The sequence below is a fragment of the Euleptes europaea genome, chromosome 14 (genome assembly GCF_029931775.1).
Source record: "Euleptes europaea isolate rEulEur1 chromosome 14, rEulEur1.hap1, whole genome shotgun sequence".
In the NCBI taxonomy this organism is placed as follows: Eukaryota; Metazoa; Chordata; class Lepidosauria; order Squamata; family Sphaerodactylidae; genus Euleptes; species Euleptes europaea.
Genome location: NC_079325.1, coordinates 32,433,644 through 32,459,894, shown reverse-complemented (window position 1 = coordinate 32,459,894; position 26,251 = coordinate 32,433,644). Strand labels below are relative to the sequence as shown.

The 26,251-nt window shown below is 47.5% G+C and overlaps 1 protein-coding gene across 1 annotated transcript in view; it reads left to right on the top strand.

Moving 5' to 3' along the window:
- ADD2 (adducin 2) overlaps positions 1-23,946 on the top strand; it is a 57,519-nt gene extending 33,573 nt beyond the window's left edge. The window contains exons 3-15 of the mRNA XM_056860406.1: positions 2,590-2,725; positions 4,516-4,667; positions 6,714-6,794; positions 7,465-7,614; positions 9,184-9,327; positions 10,211-10,309; positions 14,359-14,535; positions 15,402-15,659; positions 16,971-17,090; positions 18,200-18,289; positions 19,123-19,279; positions 20,521-20,649; positions 23,499-23,946. Of these exons, the coding sequence (XP_056716384.1) occupies positions 2,590-2,725; positions 4,516-4,667; positions 6,714-6,794; positions 7,465-7,614; positions 9,184-9,327; positions 10,211-10,309; positions 14,359-14,535; positions 15,402-15,659; positions 16,971-17,090; positions 18,200-18,289; positions 19,123-19,279; positions 20,521-20,649; positions 23,499-23,809 (2,004 nt within the window). The 3' untranslated portion in view covers positions 23,810-23,946. The remainder of the gene's footprint in view (positions 1-2,589; positions 2,726-4,515; positions 4,668-6,713; positions 6,795-7,464; positions 7,615-9,183; positions 9,328-10,210; positions 10,310-14,358; positions 14,536-15,401; positions 15,660-16,970; positions 17,091-18,199; positions 18,290-19,122; positions 19,280-20,520; positions 20,650-23,498) is intronic.
- The last annotated feature ends 2,305 nt before the right edge of the window (positions 23,947-26,251 follow it).

Below are 26,251 nucleotides of genomic sequence, written 5' to 3'. Positions count from 1 at the left end.
CGGTGTTGGTGAACCAGCTATGAGCTGGTCAGGTGGGAGGGGGGCAGAGTTAGCAAGACCAGCAGAGTTCACTTTGACCAGAGCTGTAAGCAAGCCTGGCCTGGACGTGCGGCAGATGCCAAGAGACACCACAGGCCCCCAAGCCAAGATTCCCTCTGGGTCCCCACCTCACAGTGCCCAGACACAACCCAAGCACTCTAGGAGAACAAACTGCATGGCTGGCCTGGCTCCATGGGTCCTCTGGGTGATCAGGGCTCCCAGAATTTTGTCCCACTGACTTTGCTTGGCAGCCCTGCCTGGATCTGTTTGGGTCAACTGCTGTGCAAGAGACTTCTCGCCAGTGTGATGTAGTGGTTAAGAGCGGTGGTTTGGAGCAGTGGAGTCTGATCTGGAGAACCGGGTTTGATTCCCAACTCCTCCAAATCAGCGGCGAAGGCTAATCTGGTAAACTGGATTTGTTTCTCCACTCCTACACACGAAGCCAGCTGGGTGGCCTTGGGCCAGTCACACTCTCTCAGTCCCACCTACCTCACAGGGTGTCTGTTGTGGGGAGGGGAAGGGAAGGTGATTGTAAGCCGGTTTGATTCTGCCTTAAGTGGTAGAGAAAGTCGGCATATAAAAACCAACTCTTCTTCTTTGCTCATCTGTCTTGTTCCCTTGTCATTCCCAGAGGTGAGTGGCGATGTCCAGGCCAAGCCCCTGCTTAACAGAAGCCCGAGGTGTCCACTAAATGCATGGGGAGGGAGAACAGGAGTGAAAGCACTGACCCTTCCCCCTGCCTCTGCTCAATCCCTTGGTCTGCAGGGGCGAAGACATGGAGGAAGGGGCCGTGTGAACCATCCCTCCCTGGGATCAGCCATGTTCCAAAGCCAGTGTTGCTGATCCCTGGGAGGAAGAGCTTGCGCAGCCACTTCCCAGAGGACCAGGCGATTACACAGAGGCAGTGTTTTGGGAACTGCACACTCACTCCCACTCACCGTCCCCGGGCATTTGATGAATGTAGGGCTGCCATGTGTACCGGGTGTAGTGCTAACAGAGTGTCTGTGGTACAATGATTAGATTGTAGGCTAGGGATGAGTGGCGACTATGACCCAGTCACGGTCTCAGCTTAACTTACTTTACACGGCTGTCATGAGGATAAAATGGGCAAGAGAGAGCCATGGGTGCCACCCTGAGCTCCCTGCAGGAAGTGCAATAGAAATGAAGAAATAAAGTACCTGTTATAGCTGCCAAAGCTGTAGGCGCAGCAGATATGCTGCTGTATTCAATCCTCAGGCAAATATTTGGATGGTGTTTTTGCAGCCTGCTGGATTAACATCTCAGAAGCATCCAGAAAGGATGTCTCAAGCAGGAAGAACTGGAGTCCAATGGCACATTAAAGACTAACCAAATTATTCCACATGAACACATGAAGCTGCCTTACTCTGAGTCAGACCCTTGGTCCATCACAGTCAGTATTGTCTACTCAGACCAGCAGCGGCTCTTCAGGGTCTCAGGCAGAGGTCTTTCACATCACCAACTTGCCTAGTCCCTTTAACTGGAGATGCCGGGGATTGAACCTGGGACCTTCTGCATACCAAGCAGATGCTCTACCACTGAGCCACATCTTATGCTTTGAATACATTTTCTTTTTCATCTTTAAGGAGCTACTGGACTCCAGTTTTATTTGCATCTACTGACTAACATAACTATCCCACTGGAATTATCACGCAAGAAGGAAACTTTTAAAACCCGTAGCTGGTTTCCATGACTACATGATGGCTGTACAGTATCAGCTTGTGCGGCTACTAATGAATCTAGGAGCATGCCAAACAGTCAAGGAGGCACATCAAACAGGGAAAGAGAACGGCGAAGAGAAAGGCAAATGGAAGATGGTTGATCCAACTCCTCTTTCATTCCTTTCAAGCTTTCCCTCTTCAGAGCCCCCTTTCCATACAGACTTGCCTGTGATAGACTACTAACCATCGCAGAGGATTCTAAAGAGTGTTCTAGTGCCCATATTCTGTTCAAGCAGAGTGCTGGCCAGGCCTGTTGGACCGCATTGTGCGCTCCCCTCAATGAACGCAGAGTGCGCCTAGAACAAACCTACGTAATAATCCCCTACAGGAGCATGTTATAGGGAAAGGCCAATTGCAGTGGGCAATTACCAGTCTTCTTTCTGAGGATCCCCCCCAAAAGATTCTGAGGGCCACACACCCTCACAGAGTTTGGAGACCACTTCTTTAGAGCAGAGGTTCCCAAACTGTGCTCCGTGGAGCACTTGGCGCTCCGCAAAACATATCCCGGTGCTCCATGAAGAGATTGGAAAGAAAAATACCACTGCCGTTCGGTTTAGTATAGAGGTGCTAGGTGAAAATTGGTGCTCCATGAAGAATTTTTCTCCTGAAAAGTGCTCCGTGATTCAAAAAGTTTGGGAACCTCTGGTTTAGAGTATTACAGCCTTCCACCTACCCTTTACCGCCTTTCTGCTCCTAAGTGGTGCTGCCATCAGTAGGGCCAGCCTTGAGCCAGTTTTTAAGAAGGTCTCCTAAGGAACGGAATCCAGCTGTGGAAGCCCGGATCATTCAGCATCTCTCTGGTGTTTTTCAGTCTTTCAGGGAGGAGCTGGAGAGCCTCATCCAAGAGCAGATGAAGAAAGGAAACAACACCAATATCTGGGCCCTTCGGCAGATTGCAGACTTTATGGCCAGCACTTCTCCCTCCGTCTTCCCCGCATCACCGTTGAGTATGTTGGCATCATGAGGAGGCAAATAATCCCACTGAAAGATGTTTGGCCACTCAACCTGAAATGTCAAGGCTTCTAACTGTGCTCCTCTCCCTCTCCAGTTCCACTTTCTTGCTATCTCCTTCCCTCTTTCATGCGACCTCTCTCAGATCGGGGTGTATCAGACATAGATGCTAACCTCCTGGCCACCATACCATGATGACAGGCCTGGCAATTCCCAGCCCTTCCTTTTCTGTCATACCCTGACTTACCTCTCCTAGAATACATCCACCAGAACTGGAATGGGTGTGAGGCTGGATCACCCTTTTAAACCCAGTTTTGAAGTTTTGGAGGTTATATATTGGCCTTCTTGGAGTTTTCTATGAATTCCTTGGTTTCCTCTTGTGACACTCACCTGCCCTAAGCATTCTAGTCATGCTCCACAGCTGCCCAACCTGATTCCTGGTCGTCTGCTTCTTCTTTTTTCCCACCCTTTGGGCTCTGGGGCCAGAGGGGAGTGCTTTTACGTTTGTTGACTGCTTTTGCTACAAGTCTTATCCAAATCAAGCGATGTAGGCATGGTATGGAAGGAGACATTCTGGCCCCTAAGGATAGGCAGGTTAGGCCTTCCTACTTTAGGCAGAAAGCTCTGTCTAGGTTGTGCGGCACTGTGATGCCCATAGTGGGGTGTAGCTGAACTGGCAAAGGCAAGGCCTTGACTAAGGAATGCTCTTCTTTACTTCCTCCTTGCTGTGAGTGTTCAAATACTGGCAGTTAACTACTGTAAATTTTACTGACCTGGTAGTGGGAATAATGGGACAGTTTTATTTTGGACAGCATTTGATTAATTTAGTTTTTCTATTTATTGACTATTCGGGTCTCCAGGTACTAGCTGGAGATCTCCTGCTATTTAAACTGATCTGCGGCTGATAGAGATCACCTGGAAAAAATGGCCACGTTGGAAGGTGGATTATACCCATTGAAGTCCCTCCCCTCACCAAAACCTGCCCTCCTCAGGCTCCACCCCAAAAATCTCCTGGTATTTCCCAACCTGGACCTGGCAGCCCTATTGGCTATCCTAAATTGTGGTTTTAAATTGTGGTTTTTATGTATTTTTATGGCTGTTGTTTTATTTACCTTGTAAGCTGCCTTTGAGAGCCCCGTGGCGCAGAGTGGAAAGCTGCAGTACTGCAGTCAAAAGCTCTGCTCACAACCTGAGTTCGATCCCGGCGGAAGTCGGTTTCAGGTAGCCGGCTCGAGGTCGACTCAGCCTTCCATCCTTCCGAGGTCGGTAAACTGAGCAGCCAGCTTGTTTCTGGGGGTAAAGTGTAGATGACTGGGGAAGGCAATGGCAAACCACCCCATGGTAAACATAGTCTGCCTAGTAAACGCCGGGTTGTGTCGTCACCCCATGGGTCAGGAATGACCCAGTGCTTGCACAGGGGACTGCCTTTACCTTAAGCTGCCTTGAGTTCCCTAAGGTAGAAAGACAGCCAGTCAGTGTTCTAAATAATAAACGCACAAACACATAAAAGGATTCCTGAGGAGCCACATTTTACATGTTCCCTTCCCAGCTCTGCTGTTGCCTGGCACGGTTAGACAATTTTGCCTTGCAGAATCAAACCAAGGCCGAGCTCAGTTCTAACAAGTGTGGCTCAAATTGAGGCCTAGCTCAGTACTACCAAGTGTAGGCTCCAGGCGCCTTATCACATCCTTTGGATTTCCTGGTGTGGCCCACAATCCCTGTCTGCACTGCATGTACATTGCTCAGCCATGTTCAGGGCAAGCCCCTGCTTTACTCTCTTCTGCAGACCTCTCTACGGTGACGCCCATCAATGACCTCTACAGCACCGACTCTGCATCTCTGGCCAAAGGGGAGAGGCTCATGCGCTGCAAGGTTGGCAGCGTCTACCGCCTGCTGGACCTCTATGGCTGGGCGCAGCTGAGCAGCACTTACGTCACGGTAAAAGAACTCTCCTTGCTGAGGCCTTAGCTTGGTGGCCAGGACAGAATTAAACCTGATTTCTTCAACCATCCTGGCTTTCAAAATGTTCCTACCGTATCCCGTTCTACCTCATCCCCTCAGCCAAGTAGTAACCATTTAAAGGGGCAAACTACATGTTGCACAATCCTTGTGTTGTGTCTGGGCCTCCCATGAGGGCTTTCTATCAGATGTGTGCTGCAAATTCCTCACTGGGAACACAGTTCCCAGGAGCCTGGTGACTCAGTTCAGATTAGGTGCTTAGCACACAGGAGAGGGAGCTAAGATCTCCCTCTGCGCCATTTTCCCAACTTGAAACAGCACTAGAGAGTTTATGTTTGCCCTGCTGGTCTCCATGTGTGTGTACCGACAGGGTAAACATAGGTTTCTCCAACAGGGCAAATAGCAGCCCCCTGAGGCCATTTCAAGTCAGAGGGCTAAAACCATCTCCCCCCCCTCCCCACACGAACAACGCTGTGGTCCCAATCCACATTGGACCTCTGTGTGCCAAGGAATTGAGTTCTCAGTGGGGACATTTCAAGGCACATTCAACGGGAAATCCTTGTGGCAGACCTGGAAACAACGCAAGGACCTTGTAACATGTAATAAGGCTCTGTATGTTTACTCAAACTTTCATTCATCCTCTTATTTGAGGGGGGCAATACTGATTTTAAAATAGGGGGAAAACTGCTCCTAGTGTGTGTGAGAGAAGGGAGGAGGAAGGGAAAGATGGAGATGATTTTGTGACATTACAAGTTTTAGGCATTCGATGCTGTATACAACTGGTGTTCTGCTGCAAGCATTCTCTTGAACTTAATCCTGGACTGTAATACCTGAAAATAACACAGGGAGTGCATTTTCATGCCAGGCTCAAAGCCTCTTAGGTGCGGTGGAACACAGGCAGGACGGTGCTGCTGCAGTCGTCTTTAGGGCTGTTGATTCGGTTCGGCCCGAACTGAAAATCAGCCGAATTTCCCCTGATTCGGTGGTTTTTAGTTCGGGAGGAACCGAACTCAAAACTGGCGGGCAACCGGGGGGGCCGAATTCAGCGAGTTCGGGAGTTCACGAATAAATTCGGCAAATTCGGGGCCGTCAGTAAGCAGCATAACCGTCAGTAAGCAGCATTCTCCTCCCCCGGCATACCTGTTCTCTCCAGGATCAGAGGAGCATGCCTGTTATATTAGGTACTTTGGAACACAGATGGGATAATGCTGCTGCTGCAGTTGTTTTGTTTGGGGGCTTCCTAGAGGCACCTGGTTGGCCACTATGTGAACAGACTGCTGGACTTGATGGGCCTTGGTCTGATCCAGCAGGGCTTTTCTTATGTTCTTATGTTCTCAGTTCTGGACATCTGTAGGCACACTTACAGCAACAAATTTCATCTGTTGTGATGATACCCATTAGTTCAGATGCAGATGATCAATGGGCTACAGGCAGGGATCCAAGATTTTGAGACAACTTCCAGAGGCCCAATGGTCATGGTAGCATGGTTAGGCAAACTTAAAATGCTAGAAAGGAATACATGATAGAGCAATTCCTGCTCTCCTGACTCTTAAAACAGAAACACTCCAGGGGGAACTGTGCATTCTTCAAGGTAAAGAAAATCTTCACTGATGGGGGGCGGGAGGGGAAGGCATTGCTCCTGTTCTCCACTTTTCCCCCTCAAGGACTACATGAGCAGTGTTAGGCCAGTACTAGACATGACAGGAGACACGTGGCTGCCACTAAGAGCAGCAGTCCCGCATCTCCTCCTTCCCTTTCACGGTAACTTCTAGTTACACATATTGCGATGTGTCATCTCCATTCTGCGAGCATTCTCTCCATCCTCCACAATCCCTTGGCTGCTGCCTGCAGGGATATAGAAACTCAGAGCACCATAATGTCAAATCATGTGTTTTGTAGACCTTTCCAGAGGGGAAAGGAAAAAAGATGGCACATTTCCCATCTCATCTAGTTCCAAATGGGAAGAAAGTGATCCCATGAGCAAGGGAACTTAGACTATAACCTATCTTTTTTTTTTCCTGGCAGCTGCGCGTCAGCAAAGAGCAGGACCACTTCCTGATTTGCCCTGTAGGTCTTTCCTGTCATGAAGTCACCGCTTCTACTTTGGTGAGTATACAGGACTCAGCGCTCCGCCTTGAGTGCCTCCATCTCTGCTTCCAGAATTTGAAGCATGGTGGAGCACTTCCACACATGAAGCTGTGTAGCGGTTAAGAGCAGTGGTTTGGAGCGGCGGACTCTGATCTGGAGAATTGGGTTTGATTCCCCACTCCTCCACACGAGTGACAGACGCTAACCTGGTGAACCGGGTTGGTTTCCCTCCTCCTACACATGAAGCCAGCTGGGTGACCTTGGGCTAGTCACAGCTCTCTTGGAGCTCTCTCAGCCCCACCTACCTCACAGGGGAAGAGGAAGGGAAGATGATTGTAATCCGTCTTGATTCTTCCTTAAGTGGTAGAGAAAGTCGGCATATAAAAACCAACTCTGCTGCATCTTTGTTCCAGAGTGGAAGCAGGCCAGAACAGGGCAGAGACACAGCAGATACCTTCCTCAGTGGGTATGGAGCTTGGACTTGCAAGAGCCTTTACTTTCTCATAGTGTACACATATGCCTCACTGCCCAGTTTGGGGAAGATTGCCATAGAATATCAGAAGCTGCTGCAAGACCTTCCCTTTGCAGCATGATCCCGTCTCTCGGTTGACACAGTCTGCCGCACAAGGAGACGCTTCCTCCTTGTCACCCTCTGCTTTTGCCTTTTCTGTTTGCACTTGTGCCACAGGTTAAAGTGAACGTGCTGGGGGAAGTGGTGGAGCTAGGGAGCACCAGCTTTGCAGTGGACACCCGAGGATTCAGCTTGCACTCGGCCATCTATGCGGCTAGACCCGATGTGAGATGCATCATCCATTTGCACACGCCAGCCACTGCTGCAGTAAGGAATGCCATCCATCTTGCTGACAGCCACGCTCTGCCAGGCAACAGAAAATGCCTTGCCCTGAGACACTGGGTTTGGCTTGGGAGCTGATTGATAGAAGAGCATTAAACCAGATAGAAGGAACAAGGAGAGAGGCAGCTGGAGCCCTGCTTTTGTTCGCAGGCACTACAGAGGTCCTGAAAACACCTTCAAAGAAAGGTGTCAGGGCTGGCCAGGTGCTTTTCTTAATGTTACCTCACATACAGTTCCAGACCAAAGAACAAGGAATTAGCAGAGGAGCCTATTTTTTTTAAGCAGAGGAGCCTTTGAAACAGCTGATCCCCAATGACATAACAAGGCGAGAGAGACAGGAGAAGCAGCAAACAAGAAGGGGAAAAGAAACTGGAGGGGGAGTCAGTCACAAAGGAAGGGACAAACACATGTAGCTGCCTTATACTGAATCATACCATCGGTCCATCGAGGTCAGTACTGTCTGCTCAGACTGGCAGTGGCTCTCCAGGGTCTCAGGTTCACATCACCTTTCACATCACCTACTACCTGGGACCTTCTACATACCAAGTAGATGCTCTACCACTGAGCCATGGCCCCTCCCTACAGTATGGGAAGGAGCCACTTATGGAGTGTGAGTGTTAGAGGGGACGTTTGAAAGTACCTGGTATTTATTGTGCATTTCAAAGACAGGTTCTCCTGTTACTTCTAGGGAACTCATATGGTGTTGGCCAGTGTTGCAGATTAAGCCAACACACCTTTTGTTGTTGTTTTAACAAAGGCTTAGCTTCAGTTGACATGGAATTTATTTTGTTTGTTAAACATACTGATATGCCATCTTTCCCAACAACAGCAGCAGCTTACAAGAAACCGGCCCTGCAGGAAATAAACAATTTAAAACAATGAACAAATCCAGAGGATAAGAAAAAAGTAGCTGTCCAACTTTCCCTTAAGAAACTACCTTCTTTATAGATCAGCTGTCAAATGCCCTCCTGGGGTGGGGGGAAGCCTTCCCTTTCTTACAAAAAGCAGGCAGCATGGAAGGTAGATGCTAGAAAGTGGCTTCTGACAACCCACTGTCAACCTACTCATGTGAGGAGACCTTTGTCTTTCGGGAACTGACTTCCCCTGTTTGACATACAAGCTTCACAGGCTATCTTATAACTAGTTGCCATGAGTTGGAACCTTCAAAAGATTTAGCTATCATGTGATAACCACATTCGTCATGTGTATAATGTGGTGATGGGAATACGTACTGAGAGAGGAACTATGATATTTACCCGCTCACCTCGCCAAGAAAGACACAGTGCTGTTTATGTTTGTTCATATTAGTGTAGTTGCAAATCAAGTCTGTCCTATATTGTTCTGCCCCCCTACTTCTGAACCTTACCCATTCATTGACTGAAAATCTCTGTATAACTTGAAAGAGTGGATGCTCTTACAGATTAATTCTTGACTCCTTCCTTGGAATGAATTTTCTTACTTGGCCATCAAAATTACTTTGGATGCATTGATGCAGATTGATGAATCGGGTTGCAGACTGTTGCTTCTCCATCTTTTCTCTTGTTCTCTTCCCAGGTGTCTGCAATGAAATATGGTCTCCTGCCTATTTGCCATGATGCACTGCTGGCAGGGGACATGGTGTATTTTGACTACAATGGTGACATGGAGGAAGAAGCAGACAGAATTGAGTTGCAGAAGTGTCTTGGCCCCACTTGCAAGGTTAGGGTTGAGAGATGATATTCAGTTTCTTTTCCCCCAGTTCATTATTAAAATTAATATCAACAGATGATTAATCAAAATGCAATATAAACTGGAATCTACATATCTAAATAGTTTCTGTACTGATTATGTGTAAACGTGTACTGATACATAGCCGGTGGGGTAAAAAGTAGTTCCCTGGGGCCATTTCAGGTTGTGAAAATTACATGGGAAAAGACAGTCATGCTAGGAAAAGTTGAGGGCAGCAGGAAAAGAGGAAGACCCAACAAGAGATGGATTTACTCAATAAAGGAATCCACAGCTCTCAATTTGCAAGACCTGAGCAAGGCTGTCAAAGATAGGACATTTTGGAGGACATTGATTCATAGGGTCGCCATGAGTCGGAAGCAACTTGACGGCACTTAACACACACAAGGCTAGCCTGATCTCATCAGATCTCAGAAGCTAAGCAGGATCGACCCTGACAAGTATTTGGATGGGAGACCTCCAAGGAATACCAGGGTCGTGAAGTGGAGGCAGGCAGTGGCAAACCACTTCTGAACATATCATGCCTTGAAATCCCCACCAGGGGTCATCATAACTCAAATGTTACTTGATGGCAAAAAAAAAAAGGGCTTAAGACAATTTAAATTATCCCCCCACACACTTGAGAATCTAAGTTTCACTAGGGAACTTTGAACACTTGTCTACTTGACAACAACAGGGCAGACATGAGGCAGATCCAGAAACAATGGTACGTGAGGCTGTTCCAAAAAACTTAGCCAAAGTTTTGGAAATTGTTGGACAATGATGCACAAGTGTGGTCTGTAGTTGAGAAATGCAACTTTAATACAACCGCTGATGATTTTAATTAGCGTTAGCTTCTCACTGCTTCTCTTGGCAGGTTCTCATGCTGAGGAACCATGGTGTGGTGGCTCTTGGGGACACAGTGGAAGAAGCCTTTTATAAGATCTTCCATTTGCAGGCTGCCTGCGAAGTACAGGTGAGCGGCACACGCACAAATGTATAAAAATACACCTTCAGTCTTTTCATCACGGGGGATCAGACCACCAGAGACAATAACAACAGACTGCCCCAAAGGGCAGAACTACAAGCTCTGTATGGATATGCTGGCACAAATGCCATCCTGGGGTCAAGTTCTTCTCAGTAGCACGCAGATATCCTTATGCATTTATTGGTGTATATACTTTTTGTGTTCCATTTTTCATCCAAAATTGGCTCCCAAAGCAGCTCATGAGAATTTAAAAAAATGCAACATTAAAAATCATGCAACTGTTCCTTGGGGAGGGGTTCCCTGCTGAAACCGGATCCAGGCACAATGAAGGGGTGCCCGACTGCTTCCTGCTCTCCTTCTCATCCCACATCTCACAGTGCATTTCCTTGACCTGCTTAATATCCGGGGCTTCACATTGTTAAGGGCGGGAGGGGGCGCAGGGAAATGGACAGCATCATCAACATGATAACATCATATGATGTGTACTGTACGTTTTCTTACACTATATGGATGGAGAGAGGGTAAACTGAATTCAGGATGTGTGTGTGCTATTTTTTGGAGACAACTGCATGTTAGTCATAATGCATAGCTTCGCCCAAAGAGATCTCCCTGTTTGGATACCGACTTCATCTGAATGTCTGTTTCAGCTCAGGAGACTGTCACTTTTATTCATTCGTTTATACCCTGCTTTTTCCCCAAAGGGGACCCAAAGCATCTTACCACATCGCATTCCCTTCCTCCGTTTTGTCCTCACAACTACCTTGTGTGAGGCAGGTTTGGCTGAGAGCGTGTGACTGGCTCAAGGTTGCCAGCAAGCTTCCATGGCAGAGTGGGGATTCGAACCTGGGCCTCCCAGATCCTACTGTGCTGGGTTGCTTTTCTGTTACCAAGTAAGGTTAATAAATGAGGTGTTACAGAGGCAATGTTAAAGTAGGTACCAGCAACTGTCTTAAATAAGAATTTACATGGCATGTCTGAAGCTGAGTAGACTTAATTAATGTGGGAATCTAGCTTCTTGGTAGCTTAGTAGCTGTAACTGCAATTTTATCTAGTACAAAGCATGGATGTTTTTACTATCCAGAGGATCATGTGCAAACATCGTGGGTTGGATCCCACCAGCTTTTTCACTCAGTCTCAGCCAACTTGCATTCTTATTACAGGCCCCGCTTCCTCGTGCTATTATCCATGCAGGTTCCATGATCCTTAGTTCAGCCTTCTCAGTAGTCAAAGGCCCACCCCTTTTTTAACCAGTTTTAAGGCAGGACCCTTGGAAAGATACCCCCAGGAAAAGACTCTGAAGACCAAGTTGAATAGAGGACAAGTCAAATTATTGGAGCCGAATATGGGCCACATCGGTCATCCACTGCCCTCTACTGGGGCTGTGGTGACCATCCACCATACTTTGCTGATGAATGTAGGACACAGACTTCCAAAAAGAACACTGGCCACTTATATTAGCCCATAGCCCCTTCTTTGCCCACCCACTTAATTTGTTATGGTTAGGGTTGCCAGATCCCTCTTCGCAACTGGCGGGAGGTTTTTGGGGTGGAGCCTGAGGAGGGCGTGGTTTGGGGAGGGGAGGGACTTCAATGCCAAAGAGTCCAATTGCCTAAGTGGCCATTTTTTCCAGGTGAATTGATCTCTGTCGGCTGGAGATCAGTTGTAATATCAGATAATACTAGATCTCCAGCTAGTACCTAGAGATTGGCAACCCCAGTTATGATGTTCGTTTCTTTGCTGAATTATTATTACAATAATCTCAGAAGATCACAAAGGCCTACTTCTGTAGATTATATATCTACTAAAACCTGTGTTCCTTTAGTGTGCAGAAAACAGCTTTTCACCATTCTCTGGCCTTCCTGATTGCAAATGAGGTGGTCATCATAGGGTTAGCCAACCCACATCAAATGACCTTGTATATCACAGGCTGGCACCCCAAAGCATTCTGCCCAAGATCTGTGCAGTCCAAACTCACTGTGGCCACATCCCAATTAGCCCCATCCACAAGTTATACAGGGCAGGACATGCTGGAGGAATGTTCCAGTTGTCCACAGCTGCGTCTGAAGCAGGAGCTTTAAAAATTGAGCCTGGCAACTAAGTTGCTGAAGAGGGAAGGAAGCCAGTTGCAATCAGAAACAGCTCTAAGCATGTACAGAGTGCATTTTACCCCCTATTGGGTGATTGCTCAGGTCAGGTTCTGTGGCTCCCATAGAGGACTGGCACTGCCCAGAACAATGTGGGCAGGGGGAAGAAGGACAGATCTCTGCTCACTGGTGCGCTTAGCTCTCTCAGCCTCCAGGCTACTTCCTAGAAAATATAGCTGGTTCCCCCATTTTGGAGGGGAAAGGTTGTGCCCTGATTTATCCAAATCCTTGTCCAGCATCCGCTGTTGCCTTTTGTGGGGCTTTTTAAAAACAGTGCCCGCAAAATACGGCAGGAGACCCCTCCCCCCTCTTCAGTTCTGCCTACTCTGGACAATGACCGACCACCTCTGTAGCGAAGGGGCAGATTTGATTGCATTGGTTCTGCAGACAGGCTGCGATCACTGTCTGTTAGCGTCTCGGCACTATTGTCCTCCCCTCTGTACATCAGCCTACTTCTTCAGCTGGAAAAAACTAGGTCAGCCAGCCACGTGCCACGGCCCAGCATGGGAGCCACCTGCAGGTGAAAGGGTGGCAACGCAGGCCCACCCACTCACTCCACACAGGACTCCTCCTTCCAAGTAGGGTTGGTGATCGAAGGCATCCAAAGATGCTGCTCTCTTGCCGTTATGGAGAGTGGCTGGAGCTGGCCATTTTGCTTTTCAACCCTCCTCAAAATTCTCCTTTGTGATTTTTGATGCTGAATGTTAATCCTCAGTGTTTAATATGTGGTGTAGTCCGGGGCAGATTAGCCATTAGGGCCACCAGGAAGAGTCCCGGTGGACTGATTGCTTGGGTGGGGGCACTTCTCCACCCGCCCCAAGTGAGGGGTAACCCTTGGTGTGCTTGGGGCAGGGAAGGAGGCACCTGGCCAACTCCTGTGTGGGGTTGGCTCTGCAGGATCTTTCTCCCTTCTGTGCGTGTGTGCATTTGTGTGCGCACGTGCTTTTCCAGAGCCAGATTTTCTCCCAGTCCACCCTTGTTACAATGCTTAAGAGAGTTTTGGACTAGGTCTGAGGTTCAAATCTCCCCTCTGCTGTGCAACTTGCTGGTTGACCCTGGTGGAATATTCTGATTGTCCGCAGCCAGTCATTTTCTCTTTGTCTAACCGACCTCACAGGGTTGTGAGGATAAAATGGAGAAGGAGAAAACAATATATGCTGCCCTGAGCTCCTTGGAAGAAGTGCAGGATAAAACTGTACTAAATAAATGCATTAAATCTCTCTCCCCCCTATATTTTAATGTTTGTATTTGAGATTTTATCATTGGTATTCAAAAGTATTTGACGGTTGTTGTTAAGTCACAACAGTTGTCATTAAACAATATTTGCTATTTGGCAATTTAATATTTGGGATGCAAACAGTACCTAGAATTTGGTGGTTGAGGATGTGCATTTTGTATCAGACACCAGTGATAAACATTATGCAATGACAGTTTATGAGGTTTTATACTGGATACCTACCAAAATAACCATGATATGCCAATGAGTCTAAAAGACTCACAGTGTAAACTTTGGGATAAACTCTCAGTTCTAAATTTCTAATTTCATTTACAGAATGTGAGAGAGCAGATAAGGAAATATCACAAATGGTAAATATTTGAGGATATTATTTTTTCTGTTCTGGCCTGTGTTCATAGCCCAACTGATCCCTTCAGCTGCTAATCCTCCATTGCAGGAGCTGCTGTGGCCTGCTGGGTCCTGTTTGGCAAATCCTACACTCCTGACAGGCTTCGGAACTGACTCTTGCTTCCCAGGATTTAGGCTGGAGCTGCCTGTAACGTGCCCTAAGAGAGTCCAAATTGCTTACCTACAAACTCTAGAAACAGTGCAGTGTTTCTAGAGACATGCTTTCCTATCACGCTTCTTACACCTCTCCTGTTGACTCTGTCCTCTAGGTCTCAGCCTTGACTAGTGCTGGCGGATCAGAGAATCTGATCATGCTGGAGCGAGAAAAACACAGGCCCCACGATGTTGGCTCGGTCCGATGGGCTGGGAGCACCTTTGGACCCATGCAGAAAAGTCGCCTGGGAGAACATGAGTTTGAAGCTCTCATGAGGATGCTGGACAACCTTGTATGTTGTTGCCAAGTGGAGAAGCCATCTTTGCCGGTTAACTTCACATGAGTTGTGCTCTTCTTGCGTGGACTTCCCTAAACCTCTAGTATACCTTTTGGGAGTTATCTCGAACATATGGGTTCCTAGATAGTTTCAGCCGAAGTTGCTTTAACAATGGATGGTTACAATTTTAGAGCTTCAGGGTGCAAGAAGAGTTTATCTTCTCTCCTCAAAAAGAAAGTGTTGAATATTTCTAGTCTGCCACAACCACGGGAACTGCTGCAATTCACTGAGAGATCACACTGACTTACGCTGAACCGATAAATCAGATCAGTTAACCCTGCACTCTTAGTAGAGCTTAGTAGAGTTTAGGGATAAGCAATAGGATGATCTATACCCCCAAAATGATACCCATGGGCACCATAGCACCTGCCAATACCTTTCCTTGCACCCTCCAAGTGCTTTCAGAAAATGGATGGGGCCAGATGGGACTTTCCCAGTAAGGCTTCTGATTGGCCATTGGAGATTTGATTGGCTTTGGAGATTTAAAAAAAATGTTGCTTTGGCAGCAGCTGCCACCACCAAAGAAGGGTTGCCGAAGGTAAGCTGTGGTACCCATTTTGTGACTGACTCCATCTCCTGTGGCAGACATTTTGTAGCAGACATTTTGCTGCTGCGCCCACCATGCCATGTCAGAATTCCAGTGGTGCCCTCAAGCTCCAAAAGGCTGGCAATCCCTGATCTATACAGTCCAAAAATAACTTGCAAGAGGGGTTATGGAAGCTAAATTCCTGAGGACTTCCTGTAGCTTCACAGTTCGTCACACTTTTGTCTTGGGTAGCTATGCAAATGTGCGCTCAAGGAGCCTTCTTTGTCCCTGACAGGGCTATCGGACTGGATATGCATATCGCTATCCATTCGTCCAGGAGAAAAGCAGGCATAAGAGCGAAGTGGAGATCCCGGCCACTGTCACAGCATTCATCTTTGAAGAGGAGGGGGCGCCCATCTCAACACTCCGGCAGCATGCCCAGAAGCAACAGAAAGAAAAGACCCGTTGGCTGAATACACCAAACACCTATTTACGAGTGAACGTGTCTGAGGAAAGCCAGGGAAGTGCAGGGAGTCAAAGGACCAAAACCATGGTAAATGCCAGCCACTGCCTGTCTTGTATATCCTTGTCAAACAGAAGAAGAGTTGGTTTTTATATGCTGACTTTCTCTACCACTTAAGGAAGCTTCAAACCGGCTTACAATCACCTTCCCTTCCCCTCCCCACAATAGACACCCTGTGAGGTAGGTGGGGATGAGAGAGCTCTAAGAGAGCTGTGACTAGCCTAAGGTCTACTACGAAGTAGGTTAGACTGAAAGAAGACAAGGACACCCAGTGAACATCATGGTTGAGGGCGGATGTGAACCCAAGTCTCCCTAGTCCTGATCCAGCAATTTAGTCACTTGACAGCCAGTGTGGGGTAGTGGTTAAGAGCAGTGGTTTGGAGTGGTGGACTAATCTGGAGAACAGGGTTTGATTCCCCACTCCTCCTCATGAGTGGCGGACGCTAATCTGGTGAACTGGATTTGTTTCCCCACTCCTACACATGAAGCCAGCTGGGTGACCTTGGACTAGTCACAGCTCTCTGAGCCCCACCTACCTCACAGGGTGTCTGCTGTGGGGAGGGGAAGGGAAGGTGATTGTAAGACGGTTTGAGTCTCCCCTAAGTGGTAGAGAAAGTCGGCATATAAAAACCAACTCTTCTTCTTCTACATCTCATGTGACTCTGTAACTGATTGATAGGATGACCACTGATGCTTGCAGTTTCACACAGTTGGATAATCAGAAGATTAGGTGAATCACAATTAGTCACACCTATTTCTGAAAGCCCTTCGCTACTTAGAATTAAGCTAAATTTGTCTGGTTGTGTGTGTGTGTGTGTGTGTGTGTGTGTGTGTGTGTAGGGGCTATTCCTCATCCTGAAGCAAAAGCTGAGTGAACACCTTTGAATGCAGAAGGCAAAACCTCAAACCTTCTCCCTCAGAAGTCCTCCACATGCTGTTCTCCACCTTTAAGGGAATGTGTGTGTGTGTTAAGTGCCATCAAGTAGCTTCCGACTCATGGCGGCCCTATGAATGAAAGTCCTCCAAAATGTCCTATCTTTGACAGCCTTGCTCAGATCTTGCAAATTGAAGGCTGTGGCTTCCTTTATTGAGTCAGTCCATCTCTTGTTGGGTCTTTTCCTGCTGCCCTCAACTTTTCCTAGCATGACTGTCTTTTCCAGTGACTCTTGCCTTCTCATAATGTGACCAAAATATGATAGCCTCAGTTTAGTCATTTTAGCTTCTAGGGTCAGTTCAGGCTTGATTTGATCTATAACCCATTGATTTGTTTTTTTGGCAGTCCACGGAATCCGTAACACTCTCCTCTGCTAATTTAATCTTTTCCCCCCCTGTATTGTCCAGTGGATGAAAGCTGATGAAGTGGAGAAATCCAGTAGTGGGATGCCAATCCGAATTGAATACTCAAACCAATTTGTGCCTCTCTACACAGACCCACAAGAAGTTCTGGAAATGAGGAACAAGGTACAGAACCATTTACCTAACTCTTTTGGATGTCCCAGCTTCTGATCTGGAACCCTCTCATTGCTACGGGGAATATTCATACAGTAAGCCTGTTTTAGGTTTATACCATATTAACCATCATGTCTTTCCCCAGAGAATCCTAGGAACTATAGTTTGGTAAAGGGGCTGAAAACTCTCGGCTGTTCCTGTGTCGGGTGAGGAGGATTATGGTCTGACCCTCAAAGGTCCCAATTCAAGCCTGGCATCACTTGCAGGGTACCTCCAGAAGTAGCAGTAAGAGCTTGAACAGATGTGATGCTGGGAGACCTGTGCCTGAATAGACCTGCTGAATTACCGCACTTTGTATTCCCAGCGATGTATTAAGAGTTTGAAAATGCTATAGAAAACATCGCTTTAAAAGGGTTTTTGGATGCCGCGGCTTATAAATGGTTGGAAGACGTCTTCACAGCTAAAGGGGCCAAACAAAGTGCGAACAGTATTTTTTATAACTTTTTCAAACTCTTAATACATTGCTGGGAATACAAGTGCGGTAACAGCCCTGCTCAGCATTTTATTAGGATAGTAGCTGATACACAGGGCCCTGATTTCTGCTGGGGTTGCAGTTCAGGGGGAAAAAGGGCTTAATTCTTCCACCCCTACATGGCTTTGCTAATCACAATTGCCTGCCCCTGAACTGAGAGGGAGTGTCTTCTTTCCTTAAACATCAATATTTTGCTGCATATACAGTGAGAACCCTGAATAGTATGCAGAAAGCACTACTTTCTTTATGGATGGTTCCAGTTTGCTGGTCTACTGATACTACATTTTTTTCCCTTTCCGTGGAGAGAAAAACAGACATCCATTTTTCTCTTTGCCAATCTTATCTTTCCACAGTTAACATGGGAGTGGGGAGGATTATATTCCTCCTGTCTTATGCCAAGACCCTTCTATAAATTGAGGTCCTGTACAGCAATTAGCCTTTTAAAAACGCTAGGGAAGTTCCAATCATGGCTTTTCCGGTGTCACATCTGTTTTGAACCTCTGTATCAAATGAGATTGTCTCCTTCAAGGGGGTTCCCCTTCCCCAGAGACTGTTGACGTGTTCCATTTTCTTTGGTTTCTTCTTGCAGATTCGAGAACAAAACCGACAGGATGTGAAATCAGCAGGACCCCAGTCTCAGCTGCTTGCCAGCGTGATAGCAGAAAAAAGCAGAAGCCCGGTACTTGCCATTGTAGGACTCTGGTGCTCTGCTCTGGAGCCCATGGGGTGTAGTGAAGAGGGTGTCAGACTGTGGGTGGGGGTGGGCCTCCTGGGATAGCCATGGGCCAGGCATTCTCTCTCAGCCTCACCTATCTCACCAAGTAGTTGTGAAGGCAACAGGCAGCACCCTGAGTTTCTTTTTTTTTTTTTTAAAGGAGGAGATAGAAATTAGAGGGTTGGATAAAATAAGATAAACTGTCCAAAGCACTGGGGCTGGTAGGTGATATGCTTTGCATGCAGAAGGTCCCCGGTTCAATCCCCAGTGTGATGTAGTGGTTAAGAGCGGTGGTTTGGAGCTGTGATCTGGAGAACTGGGTTTGATTCCCCACTCCTCATGAGCAGCGGATGCTAAACTGGTGAACCGGATTGGTTTCCCCGCTCCTCCACATGGAGCCAGCTGGGTAACCCTGGGCTAGTCACAACTCTCTTAGAGCTCTCTCAGCCCCACCTACCTCACAGGGTGTCTGTTGTGGGGAGGGGAAGGGAAGGTGATTGTAAGCCGGTTTGATTCTTCCTTAAATGGTGGAGAAAGTCGGCATATGAAAACCAGCTCATCTTCGTCTTCATCTCCACTTAAAGGGATTAGGCAGCAGATGATATGAAAAACCTCTACATGAGACCCTGGAGAGCTGCTGCCAGTCAGGGCAGACAGTAATGATAGATCAGTGATAGATCAGTGGTCTGAGTATAAGGCAGGTTCATAGGTTCATGTGCACAGCCTTGTTTTCAAGTTGCCTTCGCTATACCCTTGGTATCCTGACCAGAGCGACACTGTGCCTGTCTACCTTGCAGTCAACAGACAGTAACTTGGCAGACGGAGAGGTGAAAGATGCATCCCACGAGGACAGTCCTCCTGAGGCAGAGCCACCAAACCCCTTCAGCCAGCTAACAGACCAGGAGCTGGAGGAGTACAAGAAAGAGGTGGAGAGAAAGAAATTGGGTCTGGATGGTAAGTATCCGGGGCAGAATGTGCACGTGGCTCGTATGTTGCTGAGGACCAGAACCTTCGAGCTAGCAGGAGGACTGAAACTCATTTCCATAGAGACATAACCTATTGTGTTAAATGTGAACCTATGGGGTCGCCATAAGTCAGCTGTGACTTGACGGCACAAATAAAAGTCCACAAGGGAGAAGCTTCAGGACCAAGCTATTCTTGACTCATTGTCCCAGATTTCTAGGGAAGCCACAATTTATATACATCTTCTGGCCCCACCTCTTCAAGCGATGTACTCAAATGAATGACAGGATTGCCCACTGAGAACAATGAGAGATGCTGTTATGCCCATTGGATATAATGGGAGCTAGAAATAACAATTGCCTTGCACTGGCCCATTGAAATATAGCAGGCAATAAAAATGCAGAGTGGATTGTGTGGCAGGAAGAGGGTACCATCAGTTGACAGCTCAATGAAATGCTGGTAGTTCTGAGAATGGAGCTCTGAATGTTCTCCCTCTATAAAACAGGCATGTGGAATCCATATTCAGATGGGGACTGAGCAGGGAAGGGTGTTTGAAGCTTTCCTCCAAAATCTCCCTGTTGTGGTCACAATCTGTGCACCTGTTTTTAAGAGAGGGGAAAACGCTGTGGAAGCCCCATTCACATAACTACCAGCCGCTGAGCCCAAAAGAAGAAAGAGGTGCTGGTTTGGGAGTATGGGGCTTAGGTTGGAAAAGGACAACAACCTACTGAAAAGTGTTGTACGTGGCATAGGCAGCCAGCACTACCAGCCCCATTCAGGGTCTTCTTTGTCCTGCTTTCACCTCTGATCAAGTGGGTCTTATGCGGTTTTGAATCACTTGGAAAGCTGCAAAATCTGTTAGGCCTCAGACAACAGGGCAAGGAGGGGAAAGGATGGGTGATTTGTACAGGCTACAGTAGCCAGCAGCAGATCTTGAATCGGCAACATGAAGGATGACTGTGTATGCACTTGTCAATAGCTGAAGCTGGAAGGACACCGTCAGTTTCCAGCCTGAGACCTCTTTGAAAGTTGGAGCTGGTATAATCTTATTCTTATAGGAGTCCAGTTATTACAGGTGTGGTGTTCTGTGGGACGGGTACAGTTCTGCAAGCTAAGCATTCTAATTAGAAATGTAGGATCAGATCCTGTTTACAAACTTACCAAGAAGATGGTTTTGTTTTCCTTCGACCCTGATGGTCATCTTTCTCTCATTTCATCCTATCTCCTTCCAGGTGAGAAAGATGTTGATGCAGAGGAACAGGTGATTTCCCCAGCTGAAATTACTGCTAACGCCACAGTACAGAACCCCACAAAGCCTGGCTTGAAGAGCCCACCCATGTCACCATCCAAGTCTTCAGAAGGTAAGGCGAACCTTTGTAAGCCTCCAAGAATCCGGGTTGCCAGCTTTTGTTCATGACACAGGGCATGATTAACTTAACAAAACTCACTGCCAGAAGGTGAGGTAATAGCCAGGAACTCTGATAGCTTTTAGACAGGCTGGACAAATTCATGGAGATGGTTGGTTCTATTCATTGCTGTTAGCCATGTTTGGAGACTTCTGATGGCCAGATGCAGAGGGGCACCTCTGTACACCATCCCCACTTGGAAACCTCCTCAAGCATCAGGGATAGCCATGTTGGAAACAAAATGCTGGAGTAAATGGTTTCTGTTCTGAGCTCTTATTTGCACCATTTGGAACACATAGAAGAACAGTTGGTTTTTATATGCCGACTTTCTCCACCACTTAAGGAAGAATCAACCCGGCTTACAATCACCTTCCCTTCCCCTCCCCACAACAGACACCTTGAGAGGTAGGTGGGGCTGAGAGAGCTCTAACACAGCTGTGACTAGCCCAAGGTCACCCAACTGGCTTCGTGTGTAGGAGTGGGGAAACCGACCCAGTTCACCAGATTAGCATCTGTCACTCATGTGGAGGATTGTGGAATCAAAACTGGTTCTCCAGGTTAGAGTCCACCGCTCCAAACCACCACTGTTAACCAGTACACCATGCTGGCTCTTATGCAGTAGTTGCCGTCTTCAGCCAGCCTGCCAGTAATCACTGCATCCAGAAACCATCTTGGTAAAAATCCTATGCAGTCCCCAGATGATTAATCATATTTTAGTGGACAATGGGCCCTGACCTGGATGGCCCAGGCTAGCCTGATCTCGTCAGATCTCAGAAGCTAAGCAGGGTCAGCCCTGGTTAGTATTTGGATGGGAGACCACCAAAGAATACCAGGGTTGCTATGCAGAGGAAGGCACTGGCAAACCACCTCTATTAGTCTCTTGCCATGAAAACCCCAAAAAGGGATCGCCATAAGAACAGCTGCAACTTGATGGCACGTTACACACACAGAGTGGACAATGGTGTTGGGAGAGCAGGGAGAATGCAAAAAGAAGAGTTGTTTTTTATGCCGACTTTCTCTACCACTTAAGGGAGACTCAAGCTGGTTTACAATCACCTTCCCTTCCCATTCCCACAACAGATACCCTTTGGGGTAGGTGGGGCTGAGAGAGTGTGACTAGCCCAAGGTCATCCAGCTGGCTTCCTGTGTAGAATTGGGGAAACAAATCCAATTCACCAGATTAGCCTCCGCCGCTCATGTGGAGGAGTGGGGAATCAAACCCGTTTCTCCAGATCTGAGTCCACCACTCCAAACCACCGCTCTTAACCACTACACCACGCTGGCAAAGGAATTTACTGATGTATTTACTTACTTCATTTATAGTTATCCTTCCTTCTTGAGGCTCCTGTGGTGACTGGGCCACATAATAGTTGGGCCTCTCCAGTAGCATCTACTCACTTGTGCGTGCGCGTGCGTGGAAATCCACTACGTTTGAAGCCCCAAGGGCTCCTTGCAAAACACCTGTAGGAGGAGGCAACTTGACAGGGCAGGAGGAAAGGGAGTCCTCAGGCCAGCCATACCAGCTGTTTTCTTGGAACCGTAAGCTCAAAGTGACTGGCTGTTCACCTTGCCCTTTTCGCCTGTCCTGTCTGAGAACACTTTGCAGAGGAAGGTGGTCCGATCACATACAGGAGCAGCACGACATGATGCTTACCCCTTACGGAATAGAAGACATGTTTGTCTGTGGCTTCTCTTGCTGGGTGTTTTTTTTCTTTTCTTTTGTTTATGTGATTTTTTTTCATTGTCTCATTATGTCTCATTGTGTTTGGCGTGTTTCTCTCCACAATGTCTTCCTTTCTCTTTCCATATGTTGCTTTCATCAAAGGAGTTACTTCTGAGTCTGAATACTTGTCACTTTAGTAAGTACGGAGAGGCTGTTTTCTCAATTTTTAGCTTACCCGCCCCACCTGGAGGAGGGAGGGATACTTTAAGCCACATTCAGTCCAGCTTTCGAGGACTGAGAAAGGTTCCCTTCATTGAGGGAGGGGCCGTGGCTCAGGGGTATAGCATCTGCTTTGCATGCAGAAGGTTCCAGGTCCCTTTCCTGCCATCTCCAGTTAAAAAGGACCAGGAAGGTGGGTAACATGAATGACCTCAACCTGAGACCCTCGAGAGCAGCTGCCAGTCAGAGCAGACAATACAGAGCTTGATAGACCAACAGTATAACTTAGTAAACGGCAGCTTCATTGTTGGAGCTGCAAAGTATACATGTTGGAGCTATAAAGTATACACGTATACATCAGCTGAAAAGCACTTGCTTTGCATGCAGAAGGTTTTAAGATCATTCCCAGTTTTCCCAGTTATGGGGCTAGGGAGGAGTTTGCCTTGAGACTCTAAAGAGGCAGAACCAGCAATGGCCTTGATATAGCTGTGGTGGGGACAGGCTGTGCAAGACCCCTTGGAAGCTTCTCGCTCAAATTACTTTTGAGATGCTAACTGTATTGAGCTGAATCATGGATGTTTCCTACAGTTCTGCCAGCTCCTAGCTAGACAGATGGACCAGCTCAGCGTGAAGCAGTATGAAAATCCTTGTGTAATTGTAGGAGCTTTCCTGTGTCGTTTACCGTTTGCTTATTTGCACAGTTTTCTTTGCACAGGTTTGGATGTGATATGTGTAATCTATAAATTACAGTGCATCCTGTAGCACATACCTGGGGTGTCGGTACAGCAGAATGGCTGATTTGAATTTGGGTCTCCACAGCCCTGGTGCAACACCACAACACTGCCTCCAGGTAGTTTCTCCCATTGAAGCCAGGGGCATCTATCAGTGCTCACATGTTCTTTTTTCCTCCCCATTTGGAAAGGTGGGAAGAAGACAGAGAGCAGCCTAACACCTGCTGATCCTGCTGCCACAGACCCGACCGGCCAGCCGGCGGCAGTGATGGAGAACGGGAAAGAGGATGAGCAAAATGTAGAGGATGCCCTCAGCAAAGGAATTAGCCAGATGACCACCAATGCAGACACGGACACCGCAAAGGACAAAAACGAGTCTGTCACCAGTGGACCCATGTCCCCGGAAGGCTCGCCGTCCAAGTCTCCTTCCAAGAAGAAGAAGAAATTCCGGGCTCCCTCCTTTCTGAAAAAGAGTAAGAAGAAAGAGAAGACAGAGTCTTGAATGGCTCCTTTGGCCTCTTCCCCCCCTCCCTCCCCACTTCTCCCATTGCCTTCTGCTCTTCCCTCCACTCTTGCTACAAAATCATGGGAGCAACAGGGGAACTTTTCCTCTGATGAGTGACATCGAAAGGGAGAGGTTGGGAGCCCCAGAGTGGCTTTTCCTTAGTAGTTCACTAGGGTACGCCTAGAAGCTTTGAGGAGTTGGGGAGAGCTTTCTGGGGGATTTGTAGGGCAGGAGCCACCCACCCACCCCTTGCTCCCCACTGTCACGATTCCCCTTTAATCCACAAGTCACAGGAATCTCTTAGCTGAAGAATGATATTCCAGCATTTAAATTGTCCACTGGGGTGGGGTGAGGATGCTTGTGTCACTTAATGGTCACCAACTTCAAATGTGTCTTTCTCCCACAGCGCTAGTGATTCAAGCCATTTGAGTCCCCTGGTTTGTGGTTTCCCAGGGGCTGCTTTATGGCACACGTGGCCACTGTTACGAAGAATTTTGCACACTGGGATGAATACTGTTCCCCTGCTGAAATCAGGGGCCTAGTGACGGGGGTGTGCTGAACTGTTCTGGTGCTTGATCAAATCACCCCTATTTATTCCTGTTGGGGATTTTGCTCTGAACTTCAAAAGGGAAGGGTTTTTTGTTTTTTTTTAAACACTCCCTCCTGTACAAATATGTGAAAACAGATGTTCTTTGGGAGGTGCGTGTTGGATTAGAAGGCGGCCCAGAGTGAGCGGGGCCTCCCCAAACAGTGGTTCTCAGCGGAGGCAGGAGAGAGTAGCTGCTGCAGATACGGAGTGCCACAGAGGTAGCAAAGCGTGGGCTGAGAAACGCTACTCAAGGGTCAATCCGCTAGGTAGTTCTCCTGTGCAAGCCCCAGTTATATCAAAAGAGCCCAGTAGTTCTCGTTCATGTCACTAGGGCTTTTGCAGGAGAATATCCCAGGGATTTATGCTCCATATTCATTCACAGTGGAGGGCACCCTTTAGGTTTTTTACTTCTGGCACCAAAATATTTTGAGCTGGCCCTGGTCCTGAAACTAGACCAATCAATGGAATTGTTTTCTAATTCTAAGAGGAATACGCTGATTCCACCCCTCTGTCCGGAAGAGAAACCCGCTTGGACGTTTATGCGGTGTTTTCCCAGCTTCCACCTCCCCCCATCCCTAATGCCCTCCCCCCCCCATGGCAACACCCCTGTGGGCAACAGAGCAGTCCCTCTGCAAGCCTTCTGCTGCCCGTGGCTGATCTACTCAGCTGCCGAGAAAATGCATGAACCCCATGCGAGCTGTAATGAGGAAAATGCATGCTCCCCACAAATATGGGTGTGAGTGTGGGAGGGAAGCAAGTCTTCGCCAAGGTTCCACCTGCATTGCATTTAAAATATAACTTTACTTCAGTCACTAAGTGCTAAACTTCATTAGTTTGGTATATTTAAAAGACACACCCACACACTGCCAATATGTATCACTTGTGTAATAGTCATCAGTAATAGGAATTGTACAACGGACAGCTTAAGAAACAGACCATTACTCACTTACTGCACTCTGAAGGAATATTTTTCACATGTCAGGTGTTTTCACAAGTGATTTATAAAATGTCATGCCTCTAGAAACTGAATTCAAGAGCCAGACTGATCAGAATGCATCATGTATTTTGGAAGGGCGCTTCTCTGCTCTCCACACTGCGCTATCTGTGTGAAAGCATCTTGCCTTCCACTTGGCCAGGACACAAGAGGATGAATTTTCAACCAATATTAGTCCTGCTCATGCTTTCCATGGCTTGAGAGGGAAGTGAAGTGGGGCAGAAGCCAGAGAGTTTTGTGCAGACCACACAAAATCTTCAAATGTCTTTAGCTGCCCATTAATCTTATGGCCAAAACATGAGTTATGTGGAGGGGTGTGTAATATCACCCTTACTGGCCCATTTCATCAGAAAATGCTGCTTCTGGGCAGCCGATGGAGATTGGTGAAACTGTGTGTAGAGTTGGGCATTTGAGGCTTTCCACAGCCAACATTTCCCTTCTCCAATTTGCCTGTGCTGAGCAGCGCCTTCCTCTGCCTGGAGGAGTTTCAGACGCACATTTGTCTGCATTTAGAACTGTATGATGGCAAGCCATGTGTGCTTGTTGGGGAGGGATTTGGAGCAGGGAAATGGGAGGGAAATGGGAGGAAAAAGGTTAGGCATCCTCCCTTACCTGTGCTCCTCAGGAAACAGGGGAGAGGTGTTTTAAAAGAGACACTAGATTATGTTCACTTTTGCATATGCCATTAGGTTTGTCCTTAAGTAACAGGTTGGAATGAAAAGGCAGCTGTGGAGTAGAATCTGTTGGAAAGCCGGCAAAATGGCTCAGGCTTCAAATTTTCTATGCAGAGCAAAGAGTGCTTCTCAGAGAAAACCTCCAATATCTGAACCAGAAAAGATGCTTCAGTGTATGGGAG